Here is a 21186-nt window from a genome sequence, read left to right as displayed (position 1 = left end):
CCCCCTCCCTGTTTTTAGATTATTTTTGTTTCCCTTCCCTTATGTTCATCTGTTTTGTCTCTTAAAGTCCTCATATGAGTGAAGTCATATGATGTTTGTCTTTCTCTGACTAATTTCACTTAGCATAATACCCTCCAGTTCCACCCATGTAGTTGCAAATGGCAAGATTTCATTCTTTTTGATTGCCGAGTAATACTTCATTGTATATATATATACCACACCTTCTTTATCCATTCATTCATCGATGGGCATTTGGGCTCTTTCCATACTTTGGCTATTGTTGATAGTGCTGCTATAAACATGGGGGCGCATGTGTCCCTTCAAAACAGCACACCTGTACCCCTTGGATAAATGCCTAGTAGTGCAATTGCTGGGTCGTAAGGTAGTTCTATTTTTAGTTTTTTGAGGAAACTCCATCCTGTTTTCCAGAGTGACTGCACCAGCTTGCATTCCCATCTGATAAGGAATTTTTACAACTCAATAAAGAAAGACAGATAACCCAACTAGAAAATGGGCAAAGATCTGAATACTGAATTTCCCCAAAGATATGCAAATGGCCAAAGAGCACATGGAAAGATGCTCAGCGTCATTAGCCACCAGGAAAATGCAGATCCAAACTACCATGTGTACGACTTGGCACCCATTAGGAGAGCTTTGATCAGAAAGACAGTTAATAACAAGTGTTAGTGGGGGAGGGGGGGGCCAGTGGGCTCCGTTGGTATAGAGCATGGTGACTCTCAACATCAGGGTCATGGGCAGAACCTACTTTAAAAAAAAGAGTAAATTGAATTTAAAAAACAAGCGTTGGGGCACCTGGGTGACTCAGTCAGTTGAGCCTCTTGATATCAGCTCAGGTCATGATCTCACAGTTTGTGGGCTCAAGCCCCTCATTGGGCTCTGCGTTGACAGGAGCCTGCTTGGGATTCTCCCTCTCTCCCTCTCTCTCTGCCCCTCCCTAGCTTTTGTGCACCCTCTCTCTCTCTCTCTCTCTCAAAATAACTAAATAAACTTTATAATTTTTTTTAAAGTAACCAGTGTTAGTAAGGATGTGGAAAAGCCGATGGCAATGTCAACTGGTACAGCCACTTTGAAGTCAGGCAGTTGCTCCAAAGTTGAAACTTGAAGTTACTCTATGGCTCAGCAGTTCCATTCCTTGGCGTATATGCCCGAAGGAATGAAAACATTTGTCCACACGAACACTTGTGCGTGAATGTTCACAGCACCGTCATTCATAATAGCCCCAAAGTAGCCCCAAAGTCTATAAAACGATCAATAGACAAAAGAAGGATTCATCACAAGGAATGAGATCCCAGTGGCTGCCACAACATGAGTAAACCTTGAAAACATTGTTAAGCGAAAGAAGCCGGGCTCAATGGCCACCTATGGTGTGACTGTTTGTGTGCAGTGTCCAGGTTAGGTAAATCTAGAGAAATGGAAAGTAGGCTTGTGGTGGGCAGGGGTTGGAGGAGGGGTGGATTAGTGACAGCTAATGGGTATGGGGTTTCCTGTCGGGTTGATGAAAATGTTTAACATTGACCGCGGTCATAGTCGCACAGCTCTGCACACACACTATTGAGCTGTACGCTTTAAATTAAGTGATTGTGTGGTATGTGAATTACGTACTGGGAATTTTATCTCCATAAAGCTGTTACCAAGAAAGTGTTCCAGATTTGGCCAGTGGGTGCCCCTCTGAGCTGGCTCTCATGTCCATTTGACGTGCCCCAATCCATATGTTGAGCACTTTCTTTCTTTCTAGCACAAGATAATTCAGACTTATTTTATACCCTTTCCTACTCCAGCCTAGGAATCAACCTTTGTCCCAGAAGTCTGGCTTCCTATTTGGGGGGGAATGCAAAACCAAGATTTAGGCATTTATCATTTCCTTTAATCATCATGACAACCCTAGTAAGTGGGCATTGGCATATCTTCATTTTACAAATGAGGCCCAGGGAGGTAAAGTGTATTGCCCAAGGTCACACAGCAGCCCAACCTTTGAAAGCAGGCGATGTGAATCCAGAGTTCCCGCCCCTTGCACCTCCCCCTACACACACGCGCACACACACACACACACACACACACACACAGTGTGAAAGTGAAGTTTATTTCTTCAACAAGGTCACTTTTACTTGCGTGATACCAGTTTTGAGTGGAAACAAAGGTGTAGAGCTTATAAGACAGCCTGTCAGGAATTGCACAAGGCAGGGTATACCCTTGGGAAAAGTCACATATCATGCGTCTGGGGGCGTGGGGTTGAGGGCAGATCAACACCCAGTGGCCTGGCCCTTCCTACGAGAGCACATGTTCAAATCCACACACACAAGTACCAGTAAAGTCCAGTTCTCATCAATCTCCTTTGCCAGCCTCACTCCCCACCCCTGTACCCAAATGCTGCCCATAGCCAGGTGTCCTTTACAAGAGTGAGAATGGCTAAAAGAGGAGAAAACCTGTAGATGAAAGGAGATCAGCCTCAGTTTTTCACTGTTGACACCGGGCAATGGCTACATGGAGCTTCATGATATTATTCTCTCTTATCTTGTAAATGTTTGAAAGTTTCTGTAGTAAAAAAAAAAGTATAAAATGGCGAGAGGAAAGAGAAATAGCCAGGCGGGGAGCCGTGAGTGAGCCAGGACATTTGGCTGCTCTCTCCAGATTCCTCAGGTGCTCAGAGGAGACCAGCAGCACGTCTGGGAGATCCTCGGAACCACAGGCCCTCAGCTGCACCTTCTCCCCTCCGAAGATGATGAGGACGCTACTCATGTCCTTGGTCAGCTGCCTCGTTGCCATAAATGAGGCCAAGCTCATCAGTCGCTGTGACTTGGCCAGAGTGCTGCACAAGGAGGATCTGGATGGGTTTGAGGGCTACTCCCTGAGTGACTGTGAGTGCCGCTTTCTCACGCTCCCGCCCCCCCCCCCCATTCCTCTTCTGCTCCTGGTCACCCCCTATGTGGCCATCTTTCCATCATTCACCTTTCGAAGCCAAGTTCAAAAAGCAGCCCTCCCCGAGAAGCCCCTCCCAACATTCTATATTCCTTCCACAATTATTAACTGAGCACTTACTATGTACCGGGAACTATTTTAGGGGCTGGGGGCAGAGACATCAACAAAGCCCCTTCCTTCACAGTGTTCGCATTCTAGGGGGAGAGGCGAGTCCCAAACACACACACAAACATATGAAGCACTTCCTGGTATGCAGCAGAATAAAGCCAGGGTTGTGAGAGGTAACCTTGTCCTTGAAGGGGAAGTCAAGGAATACCTCTCTGAGGAAGTGACATTGAGCAGCACTGAATGAGGCAAAGGACCGGGTCGCCCAAATGTCTGGGGAAGAGCATTCCAGGCAGAGGGAGCAGGCAGTGCAAAGGCTTCGTCCTCCTCCATGGTAGGGCTAGTTTCCTTCTGCCCAGATCTTGCACACACCTGTCGTGTGCTGTCCTTCTCGTTTTATCTTGTCTTACGGTCCTTTAAGGTGTGTGTCTTCATTCTTGTAGTATAGGCCCTCTGAAGGCACCAGCTGCCTTTGACCCAGCTAAATGTCCCTCACTGGCTTTTGCACAGGTCACGGCACACAGTAGGCGGTCATCAAGTGCAGGAGACGTGGATGGACAGCGGGATGATGAGCGGTTGTACTGAGGGGCAGGTGGATGGACCGAAGGGCGAGGGGAGAAGCTAATGGGTGTTTCCAGCCAGCTTGCCCCATCTAGCCTCTTAGGCCTTGTTCCTTTCTTCTGCTTCCCCGTCTCCCTTTCTCCTCCGTATCCTTTGTCCCTCAGTTCAGAGCCCTCTAAAAACCTTCTCCTCCCTGTTCTAAGGGCTGTGCCTGGCTTTTGTGGAGAGCAACTTCAACCTATCAAAGGTAAATGAAAATGCAGACGGCAGCTTCGACTATGGCATCTTCCAGATCAACAGCCACTACTGGTGCAATGATTACAAGAGTCACTCGGAAAACATCTGCCGCGAGGACTGCAAAGGTCTGGCCGGGGTCTCAGGGTGGGAGAGGCGAGAGGATGAGTGGGGTCTACTCACAGGACTTCTCTTCCCACTCCAAGCCTGGGAATGCACCCAGAGGGATGGCCCGAGGAGTCCAGGAATGCCTTTGCTGAGCAGAGGATTTGACTAGTGGCTACGATGCCCCTCCGGTTAGGAGATTCTCCGGGGTGCAGGCTCCAGAAAGGCTCTGCACACCCAGTAGCAGAGGACAGCAGCGGCCAACATCTATCGAGAGTGTGTTGCATACTAAGCACTTCACATGCCAGCTTCTCATGCGGTGGAAACTATTATGATCCCCGCTTTACAGACGAGCAAACTGAGGCTCATAGAACCGGTGCTGAATGCCAGACTGGTGGCCCTGAAGGCTCAGCTCTAACCACCAAGTACTGACTTTGTTTGGTTAATGGCCTGGTGGATTCGAGGCCAAGGGCAAACTCCCCACCTCAGAGCCACTCCTGGAGGCTCCACAGGTCCATGACTTTGCCCCTTACTCCCTCTTTCGTACTCTGATCGACATCCCTGCACTCTTCACCTGAAGAGCCTCTCTCATTAGGCAAGGTTTACCTTGGCCTCTGTGCTGCCTGTTTTGACATTTCCTTTCCCTAGAACCCCTCAAAACGTGGCGTGAACCAGCATGTACCCTAGCTAGGATGTGTGGTAGTAAACATACATTTACTCCTGCCCCTCCTGCCCCCACCCCTAGCCACCCTTGACCTCTAGCAGCCATTGTAGGGATATCTCAATGGGCCTCTGGGAGGGAGCCCTTGCCTAATGTGGAAGGACTCCGCCCCTGGGGGGCAGGGAGAGCCAGTGTCTGCCTCAGTCTCTGGGACTGTCCTCTGTGTTCTCACGGGTATTCTCTGTCTCCCCTTCAGAACTGCTGAGCCCCGATCTTCTCTCAACCATCAACTGTGTGAAAAAGATTGTGTCTGGAGCAGGGGGAATGAAGAACTGGTGAGGAGGTCACTGTGGGACTAAGTTAGCAGGCAGAGCCCCAAGAAGGATGTAGTGACAGGAGGGGTCAGGAGGCAAGGTCTCGACCCCTTCTAACCGTCTAGAAAAACGTGGGAGAGCGGCGGGGCTCGGAACTGGGACTTACAAGGCTTGGGATCTGGGCCTTTCTCTGATGTTGTATTAAAACCGTTTTGGACACAGTAGCAAACAACTTGAGTTAGCTGAGGGAGATGGCTTCAGAGGGGACAAGGTGTCTCACGGAGCTTACCCAAGGGGTCTCTTCTCGGGAAGAGAACGGAGGCGGAGCTGGGAACTGTCAGTGTGGCTCTCCTGACAAGTTTCTGCCTCCTCGTGCATTTCCTTCACTACTTTCTTTGTAGAGCAGTATATTCTGCTCCACATTCCAGAGGACAGATCGTGGCTGCCCCCAAGCTAACGGGCTAATGTTCTGAGCAGTCACGGAGACTGGCTAGTCTCAGCCCCAGAGTCCAAGGGGCTGGGATAGAGAATCCGATTGGCTCAGCTTGGACCCATCATCCCCGCGTGGTTCAATGAGCTGTAGGTGTGGGAGCAGTTAAGCAGTACCATCATGCTGGCCACGGCCACGGGTGGGGGGTGGGGCTGGCCCTCTCCATAATTCGCAGCAACATTTTCTATAAAAGGTGCGTAGCTCCTCAGCTGAGCAAATACCCCCAAAGCTGTCAGCTTCCCAATGGTAGACAGTGCAATGGTTGCTTCACTTTTCTGAGCTTCAGATTGGAGATAGATGATAGATAGATAGATAGATAGATAGATAAGTTGCCTCTACAGGTGCCTGTGAGGATGGAGGGGGTTAAGTGCCTTGTCTACTCTAGGAACACCATGCGGAAGAGACGCTGACGGCTATTAGGGATGACCCTCTCTGGAGGGAGAGTCGATAGTTGCCCCTGAGATTGACGGATTGGTTATTCATTCATTCATTCATTCATTCATTTATCTTTCTGTGTGTTTAGTGACTCTCAGCCTTGTAAAATGGTGCACTCCCCCTTCGGGGCCAGAGGAGGATTGGAAAACGTGGGAGCATGCTGGATGGGGGGAGGAGCCAAACACCACAGATCAGAGAAATTTAAAGGAAGGCTCAGAGGGGCCACAGGGGGACAGACCAGAGAGCGAGCAATGAAGGGGGTTCTGTGCATTGCCGTGCTGTGCTGTGCTGTGCGCTCACTGAGTGCTGGGTCATGGATGTGGAGAAGGAGCTACTAAGTAGGAAGCAAGAGCCCAGCCTTCTTCTCTCCACAGGGTGGCATGGAGGTTGCACTGTGCGGGCCGGCCACTCTCCTACTGGATGACGGGGTGTCACAAGGAATGAGACAGGCGTGGAGTCATTCCAGCGTTCCTCTTCTCGCCTGGGGATTCTTCATGCCTTCTTCCTCTTGCCTCCACCTCACGTTATTTTCTTTCCTTCCCATGTTCAAAAAGGACTGACCGGAGCCCCAGGAATAAATGGTTTTCTAGGGCTTTCTCCTTGTACCCATCCAGGCCCTGGCCCCTGGTTCCTGACTGTCATTCGCAAACCAAGAGAGGACCACAGTGAAGAAGTTGTTATATTTGGGGAATTGTTAAAGCATTCTTTGTGCAAAGAATGTGTTGATTTATTCATCTTTAATTCCAGATATCTTCGAGTACCTAGTATGGCGGGAGGGTGGCAGGTACTAGAAGAAGGAAGGTAAATCGTAACCATTGTCCTTGAGGTGTTCACCATCTGCCTGGAGAAGCAGAGACACACACGAATACTGGCTACAGCGAATGAGTGGATACATACAATGAATACGTGGTGCTGATGTGGAGTCAAACCTGCAAAATGACAACGCAAAGACAGAAAAGGGGCAGTTGGAGGAATGTTCTACCCATGGCTACAATCGGAACTGCCTGAATAAACTGTCCCGCCTGGGCCACTGCTGTCCCTACTTCTGAGCCTTAACTACTTCAGCTCTGAAGTGAGAGATTTGACATTTGAGCGGTTCCCAGACTTTTGGACTTCACAGACCAGTAAAACACGAAAAAAGTTAAGGCCATGTTAAAATTTCCAACTTTTTATTTTAATGCCCAAGAAAGACTATTAATCACAACTATCCTCTATCAGCATCTCCTCAGAAAACAGTTTTTAGCATGAAAAATGAAGGTCAGGGTGCCCGGGTGGCTCAGTTGGTTGACCGTCGGACTTCGGCTCAGGTCGTGATCTTGCAGTTTGTGGGTTTGAGGGCCGGCGAGGGGCTCTGTGCCGACAGCTCAGAGCCTGGAGGCCGCTTTGGAGTCCGTGTCTCCCTCTCTCTCTCTGCCCCTCCCCCATTCGCACATGCATGCTCTCTCTCTCTCAAAAATAAATAATATTAAAATCATTTTTTAAATGAGGGTCATATTTATAGGATAATGGAATAGATTTTGTTTTATGAAAGTATTTTTTTTAACCCTGCTTATATTACCTTTTCTTGCTTTGGCAAGGACTGGTGAAACCTTCACCACAGACCAGCAGCAGTCTGAAGGCCACTGTTTAGAAACCTCAGGAGACTTGTTTTGTAAGGCCCCTTCTAGCTCAGACATTCTAGGATTAAAATAAGGATCATTAGGACCTACGTTCCCTCTCGGTGTGTCAGTCCTCAAGATAGCTATTTGGATGCCGAGAACGGCCCTTCTGCACAAGCACCATGAGCTCCAATATTGGTGCCCTACCTGGCCTCACTCTTTGATTTTTTCAAATTTCTCTCTCCTTCTTACCCTGCTTGCCAAACTCCCACATCATCTCACCCCAACAAGCACACACGTACACCAATTCATCAAAATCACGTAGGGAAATCAGGGAATGCTTTTTAAGGATTTCATTAATGGCTCAATGACTTATAGTTTGATTTGTATATTTAACATTCATGAAAACATTCTTAAGCCAAAGGATTGCATCTTTAGTGGTCATTTCCCACACAACGTAGAGAAATCCAAATTTTTTAAATTCAGTAGGTAACTTACTGCTAGTAGTCTAAATCTTCTCCCGGAGTGAAGAGGAAGAAGGCTGCCATAAAATTGTCCACACCCACGGATCCTGTAAGCTCACCCTTTAGACCCTACTGTAAAAATACACTTGACTAACGGTGCCTGGGTGGCTCAGTCGGTTAAGCGTCCGACTTCAGCCCAGGTCGTGATCTCACAGTTTGTGAGTTTGAGCCCTGCTTGGGGCTCTGTGCTGACACCCTGGAGCCTGCTTCGGAGTGTGTGTGTGTGTGTGTGTGTCTCTGATTCTCCGCTGCTTGCACTCTGTCTCTCAAAAATAAATAAATATTAAAAAAAAATTTTTTTTAAATACACTTGACTAGAAGCACTAAATTCTAAGACATTGAGACAATGGAGCTGCCGGGAGAGGAAGTAGAGGCAGAGACCCGCCCCAGAGTGGGAGGGGCGAAGGAGAGGTCCGGGGGACAGCCCCCGCCCCACCCCGCGGCGAGCTGGCCCCGCCCCTCGTACGAGCCCCTTTTTAAAACGCGCGGGCGCGCCTTGCGCAGGCGCGGTGCCACTTAAACCTTAGTCGGGCCTGCGCCTTGGTGGTAGGATGGCGGAATTGGTCTCTTTTACGGTTCCCACCGAGAGTGACAAAACCTTGCTGGTGTGGGAGCTGAGTTCTGGACCCACGGCCGAGGCCTTGCATGTGAGCCGGGCCGGGAGGGAGGGAGGGAGGGAGGGAGACACCCCCACCTCCCCGTGACTGGGAGTCTCAGAGTCTGGCTTTGAGCGCCTCGCGCGCCTTGTAGTCTCCGCCGAGAGGAATCTTAGTTCTAGAAGGGACCTTTGCAGTCTCAGCCCCGACAGATTTTTGAGAGGTAACTCTCAACAGCCAGCACATGTTGCCTTCTAATGCTTCTCGAATCTAGGATTTCAGAGGGAAATCTTTTCAACGAAATGAGAAGTGCTTTGGGTTGCGTGTGCAGGAGGCTTAGGGAATAGAAGGCAGTTTTGTTTCCTGGGCGTGAAATTTCATGCACTTACTTGGCGTGGGACCACCCCACAGCATTCTCTGTTCGCAGTATTCTCCCAGTTTGGCCTTCTGTATTCGGTCCGAGTCTTCCCAAACGCTGCAGTGGCCCGTCCTGGTTTCTACGCCATCATCAAGTTTTACTCAGCAAGGGATGCTCACAGAGCCCAAAAGGCATGCGACCAGAAGCAGCTTTTTCAGAATTCTCCCGTGAAGGTGGGTCCAAGTAGGAAATTCCTAACTCCACTGGGACGAAGTGTTGAATTCAGCAATAATAGACCAGCGTTGGTATACCACTGTGGTTTACAGAATGCTTTTCGATGCATTGCTACACTGATCCTCCGATTTCCCTGGGTTTTTGGTTGTTTTGTTATGTTTGTTTTGTTTTCAGATGAAGAAACTCGAACTCAGCATAGTTAAGTGACTTACTTAAGGTTCATGACAGTAACTGGAAGGTAGAGGTCAAACCCAAACTTACTGATGTTCAACCCCGTGTCATTTTTTGGTGCCCTTAATTTAACAAAGCTTCACAAGAAGTCTTGTTTCTATTTACATTATGGGGATTAAAAAAAAATTTTTTTTTAATTTTTTTTTTTTCAACGTTTATTTATTTTTGGGACAGAGAGAGACAGAGCATGAATGGGGGAGGGGCAGAGAGAGAGGGAGACACAGAATCGGAAACAGGCTCCAGGCTCTGAGCCATCAGCCCAGAGCCTGACGTGGGGCTCGAACTCCCGGACCGCGAGATCGTGACCTGGCTGAAGTCGGACGCTTAACCGACTGCGCCACCCAGGCGCCCCTAATTTCACTTTTTTATCTACTCATCCATTCACTTAATCCATAGACCTGTGCTTGATTCTAGGAATGAGAAAAGAATAAAATATGGTTCCTTCAAGCACTTAAGGAACTGATAAACTAGTGATAGAGCAAGTTGCACAAACAAATCAATAAAGAGTTAATAATACTTTGACTTTATTTGAATTATTTGAATTTTTATGAATATACTAATATACTACACCCCACTTGAAATAGACATTTATTTATTTATTTATTTATTTTCTTTAACGTTTTTTATTTATTTTTGAGACAGAGAGAGACAGATCATGAACGGGGGAGGGGCAGAGAGAGAGGGAGACACAGAATTGGAAGCAGGCTCCAGGCTCTGAGCCATCAGGCCAGAGCCTGACGCGGGGCTCGAACTCCCGGACCGCGAGATCTTGACCTGAGCCCAAGTCGGCCGCTTAACCGACTGAGCCACCCAGGCGCCCCGAAATAGACATTTAAAAAAAGAACTAGAGGTTGTAAGAAATACACTGTAGTGTGTAAGTTACTTAGAGAGTTAACACTGGAGGTATTTGCATTCTCAAAGAAGCTTATTAAGGCAAATGAACCTCTTATTGTTTTATTTGCTTATAAAATTTACAGAAGTATGTATATTCCTTCTTCTAACAGGGGTTAGTAACTTGCGGGGGCTGGGTGCTGCTGATTCAGGTCCTACTCAGGTCCATGTTACCTGCTCTTGAGGTCATATTCTCAAACAGGAGCTACAGGATGAGACAGCAAAAAGTTTACTTCCCTTGCTTACCTACAGCCCTATAATTTGCTTCCAGAGGGCTTCCTTAGTTGCTTTCATCATCACTTTCAATATCAGAGATCACGAAAGCCGATTAATCAAGGGCCCTGGAAATGATGCAGAAAAGTCTATCGCGTAAAAATAGTACATAGCATTTATTTAGGGTTTATTAGGAGCTGATTTCTTAAAATGTTTCCAGTTTGATCTTCACAACCTCTCTATGAAATAGGTATTGATAAATCTCAGGTGTATCCAAAGGAAGCCTCTGTGTCAGGTTATGATATTTTCAGGTCTATTTCTTATGTCTTTAGGTTCGTCTTGGCACCAAACATAAGGCGGTTCAACATCAGGCCCTTGCCCTAAACAGCTCCCAGTGCCAAGAACTGGCAAATTATTACTTTGGTTTCAATGGATGGTCAAAAAGGATCATCAAGGTAAACTTTATACATTTTCTCTGACTAATTAGAATCATTTCAACACTGAAATTCTGGACTTCAGAGAAGAGAAAACTGGGTTGTGGGGAGATGTGAGAGGCCTCTAACTGGAAGTACCTGAGCCTGCCACCAAGAATTCATAATAATCTCAGTAACTTGGGTGGTGGTGTCCATAATCTTGTCCAGTATTCGTATGGTGTATAATAAAAACCAATTGTCTTTATCCATTTGTAAGTCTTACTTGATTTTGAAGCTATAGGATACCTCCATTGTGGGCTGGGATTGCTGGAGTTTAGTTTGCATTTTTTTTTTTTTTTTTTTTTTTTTAGAGAGAGAAGCAGATTGAAAGCAGGGGAGGGGCAGAAAGAGAGGGAGAGACAGAATCGGAAGCAGGCTCCAAGCTCTGAGTTGTCAGCACAGAGCTCGACGCGGGTCCCAAACCCATGAACAGTGAGATCACGACATGAGCCGAAGTCGGAAGTTTAACCAACTGAGCCACCAGGCGCCGCTGGTTTTGTTTTTAATAACAAAACATCTTGAAGCTTACATTCAGATCCAAGGAAGGACCTTCCATTTAAAATCCTAACAGCTCGGGGCGCCTGGGTGGCTCAGTCAGTTGAGCGTCCGACTTCAGCTCAGGTCATGATCTCACGGTCTGTGAGTTCGAGCCCCGCGTGGGGCTCTGTGCCGGCCGCTCAGAGCCTGGAGCCTGTTTTGGATTCTGTGTCTCCCTCTCTCTTTGCCACTCCCCTGCTCATGCTCGCTCTCTCTCTCTCTCTCTCTCTCTCTCTCTGTGTCAAAAATAAATAAACATAAAAAATAATAATAATAAAATCCTAACAGCTTCAGGATCTTTCTGACCTTGAAGAAAGGGCAAATGAAGATACTGTGCCACCACTTCAGAAGCAGAGCCTGAAATTCTTCTGTGCTTTAGAGGTGGTGTTGCCATCCTATGAGTGCTGGAGTCCCGGAGCTGGCATGGCCGAGGAGCCTTTGGATAACCTGGAGGAAGGTCTGTTTACAGTGGAGGTGGGGGTGGGGGTGGAGGGGAGGCAGAATCCCTCTTTCTCTCTAAAAACTCATCTTTTCAGATACATCATCCAGCCCTCCCCCTTGCTAAGCTCCTAAAGCCCTAGGCAGAGTTTTTCTGGCCTACGGTACAGGCTTTTATCTCAGGCAATACCTGAAAGAACCTTTAACTTTAAAATTCTAAAGCTGACTTTCTGCCAAGAAGTTTAGGAGGAGGGAAGTAATGTTTTTCCCATTTTTGGTTAAGAATTCGCCTTGTGCTAAAATAGTCCTTCAAATACATATCTCTTGCAGCCTGCAGTTATCCCAGCAAAGTGATCATCTAAAGATTTAAATAAACTCTTGTGTGAATGTTGAGTCCTTTGCCTCCTATAAAAGGGCTGGAGTGTAAAGAGTCAAATACAGATGCCTAGAAAAGGTATTCCCATTGGTACTGTGTTTTTTTCCCAGTGCCTACAGCACTTAGGCTTAGGGTTTTCCGGGAGGGGCAGGGCTGTTAGCAAGGCTAAGGGAGTAAGGCTCCCTTGGGTGATGCCCAGGAAGAGACCAGGCGGTCATGTGTACTACCACCGAACCTTCCTCCCCATGTGACTCCAGCCCTTGATGCACAGGAGAGTAGGGTCTGCAGTAGGGTCTGAAACTATAGTTTCAGCCTGTCCATTTGAAATCTACGAGCGATGTGAGATCTGTGCCACTTTCTTGGCTTGAGTCTCCCTTTTGGTACTTCCAAAACTTCTGGAGTAGATCAGGGCGGTCAAAATGTGCCCTGCCAGGATATACCTACAGCAGAGTCATTCAGCCTTGTGTTGCGCCTGCCCTTACTTGCTAAGATAATGAACTATGAATCATGGATGTATTTTCACCTTTACACATATAACCCCCAAATCAGTTATCATTCAGATAGGCATGTTAAATCCATTTGTTTTGGTTGGATGCAGGGCCATTATCATTTCTTACAAAAAGGCGGACAATCCAGAAGCTTGCTATTCAGAAGGCTGTGTCAGATGCATTCCAGAAACTGTTGATTGTGATTTTAGGTAAGACTTACTTGATTGTCCTTGTAGTATATCAGTTTCAACGAGCAAATAAACTCATTTTGAAAAGTTAATTGGATGAAAACACTTCATACTCTTTTATTCACCAAATGCTTTCAAAGCAGTAGTCTCAAATTTGTTCTTTGTGGCATTTGTAAGAAAAATGACCACAAATATTTTTGTCCCCAGTATATAGATATACAGTGATTTACCTCTGTCCACACAGAAAGTGTTTGACCCAGTCTTCTTTCTTGATTGTTTGCTCATAACACAGAATACTATTGTGAGTATAAGCTTTGGGGGCACGTGTGTGGCTCAATCAGTTAAGCGTCCAATTGTTGATTTCAGCTCAGGTCGTGATCTCACAATTTGTGAGATTGAGCCCCATGTCGGGCTCTGTGCTGACAGCGTGGAGCTTGCTTGGGATTCTTTCCCTACCTCTCTCTCTGCCTCTCCCTGACTCTCACATGCCATGTGCTCTCTCTCTCAAAATAAATAATAAAAAAAAAAAAAAACTTTGAAGCTTTGGACGTCTGGTGTTGAATCTTAGCTCTGTCTCCTAGATTTGTTATGCAATTTTAGGTTTTATAGTCAGATTTGAAGTATTTAATCTCTCTAAGCTGCAATTTCTCTATCTGCCAAGTAAAGGTAATAATTCAACTTACCTCATGGGGGATGAATTGTAAGAGCAAATGAGATGATGGAAAAGTTTAAAACTATCCCTGAAACACGGTAAGCAGAGAAAATATGTTAACTTGTTATCGTCTTCCTGTTGGAGAATTTATTAGATTATGTTTTTGGAATCAATTCAGCTTCAGTTTTTGTTTTTGGCACTGACCTATTGGGTGAATATGATTCTTATATTAGGGTCAGCTATATTTTTGTGAACCTTGAAAGTGGTCAGGCTATTGAATAGCATCGATTGTGTTCTCTATTGAGTTCTACAATGGTGTGAATGTTACAGGCTGTGCTCCAAGGGAATTTTATAATTAGTAATGAGTCCCCAAACAATCGCCCCCCCCCCCCCCCCCGCCCTCGCTGCTTCACAGTCTTGTAGGCTTAGAGACTAAGAAAGCCTAGCTAAGTTTCAGAGGCCTTATTTGCCCATAAGAGTTGACCCTGGATTGGTCTCAGGCTTCCAGCCTGGACAGCTCTTGCAGTGAAAGTTGACTTCCCTGGTCATCAGGTAGAATCTCCATTAGCTGTCAATTCTGAGTAACAACCTTTTTTTTTTTTTTTTTTTAAATTTTTTTTTTTCAACGTTTATTTATTTTTGGGACAGAGAGAGACAGAGGATGAACAGGGGAAGGGCAGAGAGAGAGGGAGACACAGAATCAGAAACAGGCTCCAGGCTCTGAGCCATCAGCCCAGAGCCTGACGCGGGGCTCGAACTCACAGACCGCAAGATCGTGACCTGGCTGAAGTCGGACGCTTAACCGACTGCGCCACCCAGGCGCCCCACTGAGTAACAACCTTTAAGAACCAAACTAAACCTTTGGGTTGCTGACCTCTCTCTAACATGCTCTGGTATCCCTTGTACACGATCAAAATGTTGTAGCTGTACTTTGCCTTAAGGGGAATTGTATTGTCTATAAGGGACATGGGCCAGTTTCTGCCAATAAACTGTCCAAGCATGTTCTCTCCCTCCCCCTCCCCCTCTCTCCAAAGCATTGTTCATTGTATCTGGTGGGATTTTGTTTCCGGGGAGTAGACACTGGCCTTGTTTCTAATATGAAGTATCAGCTATAGTCCATGGTCTCTATTCCAGAACTCACACTGACCTCTACCTAATGCCTTACTGTCTAGTCATCTGATTTTGAACATTGTTGTTTCCATAATTTTAACTTCCTGTGTCATTATTCCTTAGTTCCTATCTCTTAAGATGATAGCCTTTTTGAACCACACAGTCGTTAACTTCATGTGTATTTTTTCACACATAGTTATGATTAAAAACTGAAGTGTGAGATGAGAAAACTTCTAGGAAAATGCTTTTATTTTCTGCTTTTATAAATAAAAAGAATGTCTAGTTATTGGGTGCTATCATTGTATACAGCTAGTTTTAGAACAAGGAAAATTCTGAATTGATCTTGTTAACTTTATTGATTTTTTAAATGTTTATTTTTGAGAGAGTAAGCAGGGGAGAGGCAGAGAGAGGGGCACAGAGGATCTGAAGTGTGCTCTGGTGCTTACAGCAGAGACCCCGGTGTGGGGCTTGAACTCATGAACCATGAGATCATGACCTAAGCTGAAGTCAGACGCTTAACTGACTGAGCCATCCAGGCGCCCTCTTTTTTTTTTTTCCCAATCCTTATTCACTTTATTTCAGAAAGTGGTAAAATAGCTGTGGAATACAGACCCTGTGAAGAGATCACAGATGCCAGTACTGAAGACGAGCTACAGGATTTAATTCAAGTATGTGGAGATTAAAGTTCAGGGGTGACATAGCCACTATAGCCATAATGTAAAGCAACCAGCAGAATTTGGAAGACTTTGGCATTAGCTCTATCATCCTTTGGGAAATGTGAAACTCAGAAACTGCTTTTGACTGCAGGGGATTTCTGGGGCTTTTCCTGAAGTCCTACCCTTGGCTCTGACCCTATATTTGAAATTTGGAGAGCAAATTTCATCAGAGCACTCCCACAGTTGTGGACATAGGAGAGGACACAAGCCTTTTAGAGCTCCCCTCAAACAGAATCTCAAGGATTTGGGAACAGAGTAACTATGGCCTTAAATGTGATTATACTACAGCGTTTGAAACCATTATGCCATTCAAATAGGATGGATCACCCAGATGTCGGCATCTCATATATATCTTGCATGAATATCTTGCTGAAGAACTTTTCTGTAAATCACTCACATGGATGTCCTGAATTAGGGATTAAGTTGCCAAAATAATTTCTAAAAGAAAATACTAATGTGCCACATACAGAATGTTAAAAAAAAAAAAAAAAAAGGAGCAAAAATGTGTTTCATGTCATTGAGAGCTTAATTTGGGGCTAGATTTGTGAATTTTTTTTTTTTTAGATTTTTTTTTTTAATGTTTATTTATTTTTGAGAGTGAGAAAGAGCGTGAGCTGGGGAGGGGCAGAGAGAGAGGGAGACGCAGAATCTGAAGCAGGCTCCAGGCTCGGAGCTGTCAGCACAGAGCCCGATGCGGGGCTCGAACCCATGAACCACGAGATTATGACCCTCTCTGCCACTCCTCCACTCGCACTCTATGTCTCTGTCTCTTGCTCTCTCCAAAATAAACATTAAAAAAAAATTTTTTTAAACAACTATAAGCATTTATTCCTCAAAAAACATCTTTTTTAATGTTTATTTTGAAGAGAGAACAAGAGAGAGTACAAGCAGGGGAGGGGCAGAGAGGGAGACATAGGATCTGAAGCAGGCTCCAGGCTCTGAGCTGTCAGCACAGAGCCCAATGCGGGGCCCGAAGCCATGAATGGTGAGACCATGACCTGAGCCAAAGTCAGACGCTCAACCAACTGAGCCCCCCAGCGCCCCATTCCTCCAAAGGGACGTGGGGAGTGGTGGCCTTTGCAGGGTGGAGGGAGGCCTGGGCCCCAAGTGATTCTGGGAAAAGGGCCCGCTCTGGTGGTGCGGAGCCCATCTCCAGGGAGCTAATAAAGGGTGGGACGTAGGTGGGGGAGGGGCGCGCAGTTGCTAACAGTGCGCGCGCGCATCACGGGGCTGCCATAATGGTTTGGCTCCCGCTCGGGGCCCAGCGCCAGCACCCCACTCGCCTGGGTCGCTGCGCCCCAGAGCCTCCGCAGGTCATGTCCCGGCTGCGCATGTTGGCCCCACTGCTTGTCCTTATGTGGCAACCGTTGTGGCTGCTGGTCCAGGCAGCTCAGCTTCCGGAGTGGGCCCTGGACCCTGCCCAGCTGACCGCCGACCCCATGGAGCCGGCTGAGCCCCGGTCTTCGCGCTCGTCTGATCCCCCACCCGAATCGCCCCAGGTACTTACACCCCTAGCTGAGCCGGTGGGCTTTAATTACCTGGGGTCCTCTGCTCCAGCCCAGATGTTGGCCCCGCCTAAGGAGTTGACTGAGACTTTGGTTCCATTCCTGGACACGGATTCCGTTGGAGAACTACCCCCAGGGCCAGATGAGGATCTGAATGACCAGCTAACCCAGCATCAAAGGCTCCCAGAGGTGGTTCCAATGCCAGGTTGGGATTATTTAATGTTTCCCAGGGTTACAGGTAAGCCTTTAGATGTGGAACTTACCACAACTCCAGGGCCTGATAAAGGTGTTGAATCTTCTATAGCCCAGCAAGAGGCCCCACCTCAGCCTCTTGAACATACTGAGGAAGCAGAACTTTCTCTAACCCAGCAAGGGACCTCGGGTAAGCCTCCAGAGGAGGTTGAGCCTGCAAGTGAGCAGGAGACCCCAGGGCAGCCTTCCGAGCCTCCTGGGGTGATTGATCCTTCTCTAAGGCAGCAGGAGACCCCAGCTCAGCCTTCAGTGCCTCCTGAGGAAGCTAAGCCTTCTCTAAGCAAACAGGAACCCCCAGCTCAGCTTCCAGAGGCCCAGGAAGAGGGTGAACCTTCCCCTCTCCAGGAGGAGGGCCAGGGTCAGCACCCACAGGCCTCTGAGGGGAGTGAACCACCTACAACCCAGGAGGAGTCCCCAGCTCAGCATCCACGGATCCCTGAGGAGGTTGAACCTTCTTCAACCCAGCAGGAGGCTCCAGCTCAGTATCCTCAGGCATCAGAGGAGGGTGAGCCTTTTCCAACCCAACCAGAGACCCCAACTCAGTATCCAGAGCCCCTTGAGGGGACTGAACCTTCTCCAGCCCAGTCAGAGGCCACAACTCAGCATCCAAATCCCCTTGGGGAAGTTAAACCTGCAACCTATCAGGAGGCCCCAAGTCAGCATCCACAGACCTCTGAGGAAATTAACCATTCTGCCACTCAACAGGAAGCCACAGCTCAACATCCAGAGCCTTCTGGTGAACCTTCTCCAACCCAACAGGAGGCCCCAGCTCACTCTCCAGAACATCAGGTGGTAACAGTTTTTCCTCAAGGTCAGAATCAAGCTCAGCTCCTGCTGTTGCCTAATGTCACTGTTAAACCTGTGGATCCTTCAGTTACCATGACCTCAGAATCCACTAATGAGGTTGAAGCTTCTCCACTCCGAGAAGAGGCCTCAGCTCAGTCTGGAGTGTCCCCTGAGCAGTTGGAACCTTCTCCAATCCAGCAGGAGGTCCCACATCAGCATCCAGCTGCCCCTGAAAATGCTGAGCCTTCTCCAATCCAGCAAGAGGTCCCAGCTCAGCAACCAAAGCCCAATGAGGGGGTCGAGTCTTTTCCAGTTCAGTATGAGCATCCAGCTCAGCCTCCAGGGTCCTCTACAGATGTTGTAGCTCAGTCTCCAGTACAGCATGAGGTGACCTTCTCACCTCCAGGTCCAGGTGAAGCTCAGCATCCAGTGTCACCTAATATCACAGTTAAACTTGTGGATCTGAGGGTTCTCATAAGTCCCCAGGCAACTAAGGAGGTTAAACCTCTTCCAGTGCAGCAGGATGTCCCTGCTCAATCTCCCCCTGCGCAAGTTGAATTTTTTCCAGCTCAGTCCAAGCGTCTTCCCCAGTCTCCAGAGTCCCCTGAAGATGAGTCTTCTCCAGGCCAACAAGAGGTCCTAGCTCAGACTCCAGACCCTCCTAAGGATGTGGAACCTGCTTCAGGCCAACAGGAGGCCCCAGCTCAGCCTTCAGAGCCTCCTGAGAAGGTGGCACCATCTCCAGTCCAGCAGGAAACCCTATCTCTACCTCTCGAGCCACTTAAGGAGATAGAATCTTCTCTAACACAACAGGAGGTACAAGCTCAGCCTTCAGAGGCCCCTGAGAAGGTAGAACCATCTCCAATTCTGCAGCAGGCTCCAACTCAACCTCCCGAGCCCTCTAAGGAGGCAGAAACTCCTCCAGCCCAGCAGGAGGCCCCAGTTCAGCCTCCAGAGCCACCTGAGGAGGTTGTAGCACAACCTCCAGTCCATAATGAGGTGACAGTTCCACCTCTAGGACAAGAGCAAGCTCAGCATCCAAATTTGCCCAATGTTACTGTTCAGCCTGCTGACCTGGAGCTTACTGTAACTCCAGAACCTACTGTGGAGGCTGAGCATTCTACAATCATGCAGCAGACTATCGCTCCTCCAGAGGACACTGAGGTGACACCTCCACATCCAGAGCAGGTCCAGGCTCAGCATCCAAATTTGACTGAAGTCAGAGTTCAGCCTTTAGACCTGGAACTGACCATAACTCCAGAACCCACTACAGAGGCTGAACATTCTACACCCATGAAGGAGACTACAGCTCCTCCTCCAAAGGACCTTGAGGTGACACTTGCACACCCAGAGCAGGTTCAGAGTCAACATCCAAACCTGACTGAAGTCACAGTTCCACCTATGGACCTGGAACTTACTGTAACTGCAGGATCCAGTGTGGAGACTGAACCTTCTCCAACCACGCGAGACACCCCAACTCAGCCTCCAGAGGCACCTAAGGAGGTTGTAGTTCAATATCCATTCCAGCAGGAAGTGACAGTTCCAACTCCAAGTAAGGATCAAGGTCAGCGTCCAGCATCACCCATCATCCCATTTCGTCATGTGGAGCTTACTATAACTCCAGAACCTAGTACGGAGGCTGAACATTCGACAACCCTGAAGAAGACTACAACTCCTCCCCCAAAGGACCTTGAGGTGACACTTGCACACCCAGAACAGGTTCAGAGTCAACATCGAAACCTGACTGAAGTCACGCTTCTACCTATGGACCTGGAAATTCCTGTAAGTCAGCAACCAGAGACAGGTTTTCCTCCAACAACTCAACATTCTGTGGTGCATTTTGTAAACTATACCTCAGAAAAGGCATACACAACTTTAACTTGGCAACCAGAACAGAATGCCACCACAAACCTCAAAATATGTGAGCGTTGTACCTGCAAAGATGAGACACTGTCGTGTGTTGGTCTCAGCCTACAGCAGAGGCTCCGCAGAGTGCCCGTGCCGGAGCCCGACACCTACAACGGCACCTTCACCATCTTGTAAGAATCGCCTTTACTTGTTTGTTCTCTGCCTCCTGCTTGACATGGCAGTCTCTTCCTCAATGTCGTCCTGGGCCTTCCTCATCTCCCCAACCGCGTTGACTGACTTTCTGTTTTTACCTTTTCTTTGTCAACTATCCCTTATCTTCATTTTCCTTTTTACTACTGTTCGCCCTTCTCCAATCTTTTACTTGTAATTGTCCTTATTCTTTTCCCTTATCCAATTTTTAGCCCCGTTATTTCATTCCTTAACCTCTACTCTCCCATTTTTGCTCCATCCTCTATAATAGGATACAACAGAGTAGTGAAGAGTAGAGATTCTGGAACTAGATGGCCTGCGTTTGGGCCGAGGTCTGTCATCTATTAGCTTTGTGACTCAGTTTCCTTTTCTGTGAAATGGAAATTATGATAGTTACCACCTCATGGGATTATTGTGAGATCTAGATGAGGTAATACATATGAAGCACTTGGATCAGTGCCTGGCAAAATATGAGTGTTAGCTGTTATTATTTTGATTCCCCAGACCTCATCTTTGACCCCCGGCCTTCCACATACAGTACTCAGTTTGGGCCCAACCCCAGAGTAAGTACTATGGGCGCCACACTAGGATGCAGTCGTCTTCAGAACATGAAATGACAGGTGGGAAGAAAGGAAGTGGTCATAAAAAGGGAGGGGGCATGTAATTAAGTACTAAAAGAGGTACCATGGGTGTTGGAATTCAGCAGACTCTGTAATCAGTGGAGGATGGAGGTCAGGGAGAGCTGCATGGATAAGCTAACACTTTAGCTGAGACTTAAAGAGTGGCTCTGATGTGTTAAATAGAGAAAAAATGGGTATAAGTCTAGGCAAAGGCATGGCTGCAGGAGTGATCAGGAATCAAGAATTAGGTTTAGCAGTTAAAGATCCAATTACGAGAAACCTTGACTATCAGCTAGAGAGGTTTGAACGTTACATTCTGAGTTATAGAGAGCCACTGAAAGTTTTCAAGCATGAGATACAGACCATTGAAACAAGAGGATTATTTTCAGTTCCCCATGTAGGGCGATCTGGAGAGGAGAGCTTGATCCAGCGAGACCAGATAGAATGTTCTAACAAAACCTGGGAGTCAAGTAACAAGGGGCCGAATCAGAGTGGCTGAA

The 21186-nt window shown here is 47.4% G+C and overlaps 2 protein-coding genes across 36 annotated transcripts in view; both read left to right on the top strand.

The window, feature by feature from the left end:
- The window catches only part of GOSR2 (golgi SNAP receptor complex member 2), a 68121-nt gene extending 61564 nt beyond the window's left edge, over nucleotides 1-6557 (top strand). For 2 of the 5 annotated variants that reach the window (XM_043584839.1, XM_043584850.1), the window contains 4 exons: nucleotides 2650-2876; nucleotides 3807-3965; nucleotides 4860-4938; nucleotides 6217-6557. In XM_043584839.1, coding sequence (XP_043440774.1) covers nucleotides 2650-2876; nucleotides 3807-3965; nucleotides 4860-4938; nucleotides 6217-6286 — 535 coding nt within the window. In that variant the 3' untranslated portion in view covers nucleotides 6287-6557. The other 3 variants (XR_006297934.1, XM_043584847.1, XM_043584842.1) reach the window with 3 other exon arrangements.
- A 1614-nt stretch (nucleotides 6558-8171) lies between these two features.
- The window catches only part of LOC122485721 (RAD52 motif-containing protein 1-like), a 54679-nt gene continuing 41664 nt past the window's right edge, over nucleotides 8172-21186 (top strand). For 5 of the 31 annotated variants that reach the window (XR_006297929.1, XR_006297930.1, XR_006297932.1 and 2 more), the window contains exons 1-5: nucleotides 8172-8611; nucleotides 8972-9151; nucleotides 10820-10942; nucleotides 11786-11954; nucleotides 12910-13008. Coding sequence is in view for 24 of the 31 variants with exons in the window: in XM_043584835.1 (XP_043440770.1) it covers nucleotides 8516-8611; nucleotides 8972-9151; nucleotides 10820-10942; nucleotides 11786-11954; nucleotides 12910-13008 (667 nt within the window). In the remaining 7 variants the exon portion in view is untranslated. Of the gene's footprint in view, nucleotides 8612-8971; nucleotides 9152-10182; nucleotides 10943-11785; nucleotides 11955-12047; nucleotides 13009-15331; nucleotides 16038-16723; nucleotides 20048-21186 lie in introns of those variants that run through there. The other 26 variants (XM_043584817.1, XM_043584813.1, XM_043584814.1 and 23 more) reach the window with 20 other exon arrangements.

This window comes from Prionailurus bengalensis, chromosome E1 (genome assembly GCF_016509475.1).
Source record: "Prionailurus bengalensis isolate Pbe53 chromosome E1, Fcat_Pben_1.1_paternal_pri, whole genome shotgun sequence".
NCBI lineage: Eukaryota > Metazoa > Chordata > Mammalia > Carnivora > Felidae > Prionailurus > Prionailurus bengalensis.
The sequence above is the reverse complement of the archived record's forward strand: the minus strand, read 5'-3'. Positions and strand labels throughout refer to the sequence as shown.